The sequence below is a fragment of the Elaeis guineensis genome, chromosome 5 (genome assembly GCF_000442705.2).
Source record: "Elaeis guineensis isolate ETL-2024a chromosome 5, EG11, whole genome shotgun sequence".
In the NCBI taxonomy this organism is placed as follows: Eukaryota; Viridiplantae; Streptophyta; class Magnoliopsida; order Arecales; family Arecaceae; genus Elaeis; species Elaeis guineensis.
In genome coordinates this window covers 123612124-123615922 of record NC_025997.2, presented here as the reverse complement: position 1 = coordinate 123615922, position 3799 = coordinate 123612124, and the positions used below count along the sequence as shown (strand labels likewise).

At 35.4% G+C, this 3799-nt stretch overlaps 1 protein-coding gene across 1 annotated transcript in view; it reads left to right on the top strand.

Moving 5' to 3' along the window:
* The window catches only part of LOC105046001 (uncharacterized aarF domain-containing protein kinase At5g05200, chloroplastic), a 20568-nt gene extending 17017 nt beyond the window's left edge, over positions 1–3551 (top strand). The window contains exons 7-11 of the mRNA XM_010924465.4: positions 1–102; positions 280–377; positions 1099–1277; positions 2816–2926; positions 3185–3551. The exon at positions 1–102 is cut by the window's left edge and continues 164 nt beyond it. Coding sequence (XP_010922767.1) covers positions 1–102; positions 280–377; positions 1099–1277; positions 2816–2926; positions 3185–3364 — 670 coding nt within the window. The 3' untranslated portion in view covers positions 3365–3551. The remainder of the gene's footprint in view (positions 103–279; positions 378–1098; positions 1278–2815; positions 2927–3184) is intronic.
* The last annotated feature ends 248 nt before the right edge of the window (positions 3552–3799 follow it).

Sequence of the window (3799 nt, the reverse complement as noted above, 5' to 3'; positions counted from 1 at the left end):
GACAATGGAGAGACTCTATGGAGTTCCTCTCACTGATCTAGATTCTATAAGATCACTTGTTCCTGATCCTGAGATGACTCTAGTAACTGCACTTAATGTCTGGTAAAGATTTCAATATATCAGCACTACTGCATTAATGTCTTTTCAGGATTCATTCCGTGATCATTGCTACTAGTTAACAAATTGACCTCCTTTGCAGCACATTCAAAATGTTTTCGTGATATTTTTTTTATATTATAGTATTTTTAGCTCTAATCTAGTACTGACATCCTTGTGCAGGTTTGGAAGCTTGATCGCATGTGAGACCTTCCATGCAGATGCGCATGCAGGGAACTTATGGTTGCTTCATGATGGCCGCATTGGGTTTCTTGATTTTGGTATATTCTAGTCCGACTTCCCAATTAACAACCTTACATATCTTCAGAATTTTCCTAATTTGATCATGATTTCTTGAACCGGTATAAATACACCATATATAGGCAGCTTGCTTAAAATTTAAAATATAATGGGTAAAAAGTTATAGTCACATTGTGATAATGGGGGAACAACCTATCCTCCATTTTGAGAATAAAGATGATTTTGGGTGCACGGCTAATCAAATAGCACTTCAGAGTTGTTTGCAAAATAACCAAAAAAAGAATATAGATTATAGCTCAACTAATTTTGCGAGCAAAATAGCACTCTGAAGTACCATAAACTAAACAAATAGCAAACAAATAACATATTAGAAACAAAAATAATATTACCCACTTTTGGTCCTACCTTTGAACTGCGCATAGGCTGTTGTATTTCACAGGCTCCAGCAGACATATATCCCTCAATATGCAATCCTACTTATGGATGATTTATGCTGATAACCCAAGTTCATTTTTCTAATTTGTCGTCTTGATTCTGTGCATCAGTTATTTTCTCTAAAAAATAGAAATATCAATAGGCTTCTAAATTGCAGTATAAAAAAACCAAATGTATCTTCTCTTCTGCAGTGATGTTGTGTTAAAGATGTGCTAGAGGGAGTGACCAATAGGTTTTGTGCTACAACATTGATGATACAGCATAAGCTATTATTAACATATTTAATAATGATGTTCAATTCTTCAGGAATTGTGGGTCGAATATCTCCAAAGACATGGGCTGCTATGGAAATCTTTTTGGAATCCTTTGCAACTGAGGATTATGAAGCTATGGCTTCTTCCTTGATTCAAATGGGTGCTACAGAAAAGGATGTAGATGTTAAAGCCTTTGCAAGAGACTTGGAAAAGTTATTCTCATCAATACAGGTGTGCTGTATCACATTTAGTGATCAGACATTTGTTGCATTGTGACCAACTATTTCTTCATTGCATAAGTAATTAAAGCTTATGTTTTGGTAGACCAGTGCTTTTTCTCTTCCATTACTTTAATTGTATTTAGTTTAAAAGGCAGCAACCTTTTATTTCTCTTTGGAGTGACTTTTTGCCATTGAACTTATTTATCTAAATTTAATGACTGAAAACTATTGACCTGCCTATGGACAGCCTAAAAAAGGAATGGCATTAAACTGATATACAGAACCAGAGACGCCAAATTACACATATTATATAGTAACTGCCCAAACGGAAAATAATACTGTAACAAGAAGGCACAAACTACCAAAGAAGGAAAATAAACAGCAAAGCACGAAGCATTCTTGTTCTGGAAGTAAACTATATCGTTCAATTTTGTTTATTAGATTAAAGAAAGTGATTCTTTGAGGGGGGAGCATAAACTGACCTCTAGATGGTGTCAGAAAAAAGTACATAAGACTACATTAACCCAGAGACAGAAAAACACAAATTGTGGTACTAGTTATTAACAAAAGAAATAAACAAGAAAGCAAATAAACAAAATCTAAAAAGGAGGTAATAGCTTTAGCAGCTTGCAGATCAGAAGGCACCCTATCTATCCTCCATGGAACTGCCACTGCACAAAAATGCCCTAATTGTGAAACCTGTAATTTCTTAACCACCAGAGTCATATTCTTAGGTTCCTTTTTGATGACTATGTTGCTCCTACTAAGCCAAATTGGACTGACAAGCATCTTGTTTGTTGATAGGACTTGGTAACCTCCAGTTATTGTTTGATCCCTGGAAGATTTTTTTCACAACCTAACCAATTTCCCTGAGAATGACAGGTAGGAGAGAGAGAGCATTGTAGGGTTAACATGATCTCACATCACTCATATACTAGAATTGAAAGAAAAATTTGGCACTCATTTTTTTTCCACCATAACTCGATCATCTATTCTCCATCTCCCTGGTTCTGTTATAGATTTCTCAACATTGAGGTACCTTCAGGAAACAAAGCCTACAGAAGACCCTGAAACTTTTGGGGCAATGTGGTTGTTCTGAAATTATTAGCAGCCTAGTGAATTGCCTTGATGGTAAGGAAAGCACATATAAAGATGCTAAACAAGGCAGGGAACTAATTCTTTAAAAATGCAGCAAGGAATATTGTTTTTTTCCCCCTTTTTAGTGAGCTTTCTGGCCTTTTTTTGTCTCACATACATATTTTATTGAACATGCACTTCTTTCATACAATTATTCTTTTGCCTTTGATTGTGTACTTGTGTGTAAAGATGCTGTTGCTTTTATGTAAGTGCTGCCAGTATTGTTTTTGTAGAGGCCAGTATGCTAAAATTCCTGGAAGACTTTGGAGTCATTCAATAGTTATTAAAGTCCCTACTTAGAGAATCTTACAAATTCGTAAAGCAGATTGGACTATTGAAAGTGGGAGTTAGGTTCTTCATTTTAATTTCTGTCTTCTTGCTTTATTGGTGACTATGGTTGATCTCTGGCAGGACCTAGACACTGAGATTGTTGTTGCAACTGCTAGAGGGCCAAATGCAGCAGCTGTCTCTGCTAACGTTGTTGTCGACGAAAGGCAGATGAATGCTCTATTCCTTGATGTGGTAAGCTAGTTTGTGGAAATGAAGAATTGTTTATTGCTCAGATAACACAAATGATGCTAATATTCCTACAGTAAATTGCTCCTGAAGTTCATCTGCTGGATGAAAATACAAAATCACCTTGCATATGGATCTTTAAAGTTGAATTATTTTGGCAAAAATTGATTTTTTTGATCAATTGCTATACTTATCTTTAGAATTAATTGTGAAAACATATCCTTTGGTTGTGTGGCTTAGATTGTCGATTTGGTTTAATTGCAGGTAAGGGTTAGTGAGTCATATGGGTTGAGATTTCCACGCGAGTTCGCACTTCTAATAAAGCAACTTCTGTATTTTGATCGTTATACTCGAATTTTGGCACCCAACATGAACATGCTCCAGGACCAGAGGGTCACCATTGTCTCCAACCGAAGGATGAGGAGCTTAAATCAGTTCCGATGAAGTTGTGGAATCCAGATAATTGTTTTGCAGAGTTACTTGCAAAGCTATTGGTTTTATCATATTTGTAAATAAGGTCGTGATTGTTAGGTCCCTTGATCCATGGGGACAAATTAACGCCTAATAGGTAAAAAGATATGATACAGAGAAATATGCATCAGGAATACAAGTAGTGTTTCATTTGCAGACATATAGTTTTGTCGCATTGGATATGATGTTTCTTATTCTTTTCTGGACTTGGTATCAGATTTATCTAGCAGATAGTTTTGCCTATCAACATACCTTTTCCTATGCGTTCAATTGGAGAGAATATATTTGAAATCATATTCATATGATATATTAGTATCATATAATAAAGCAACTGAAATATTGGATTGTTTTGCAGACTTCAATCCATCTTAAGTATGTTGATCTAGTTCACCATTTTTTTTTTTTTTT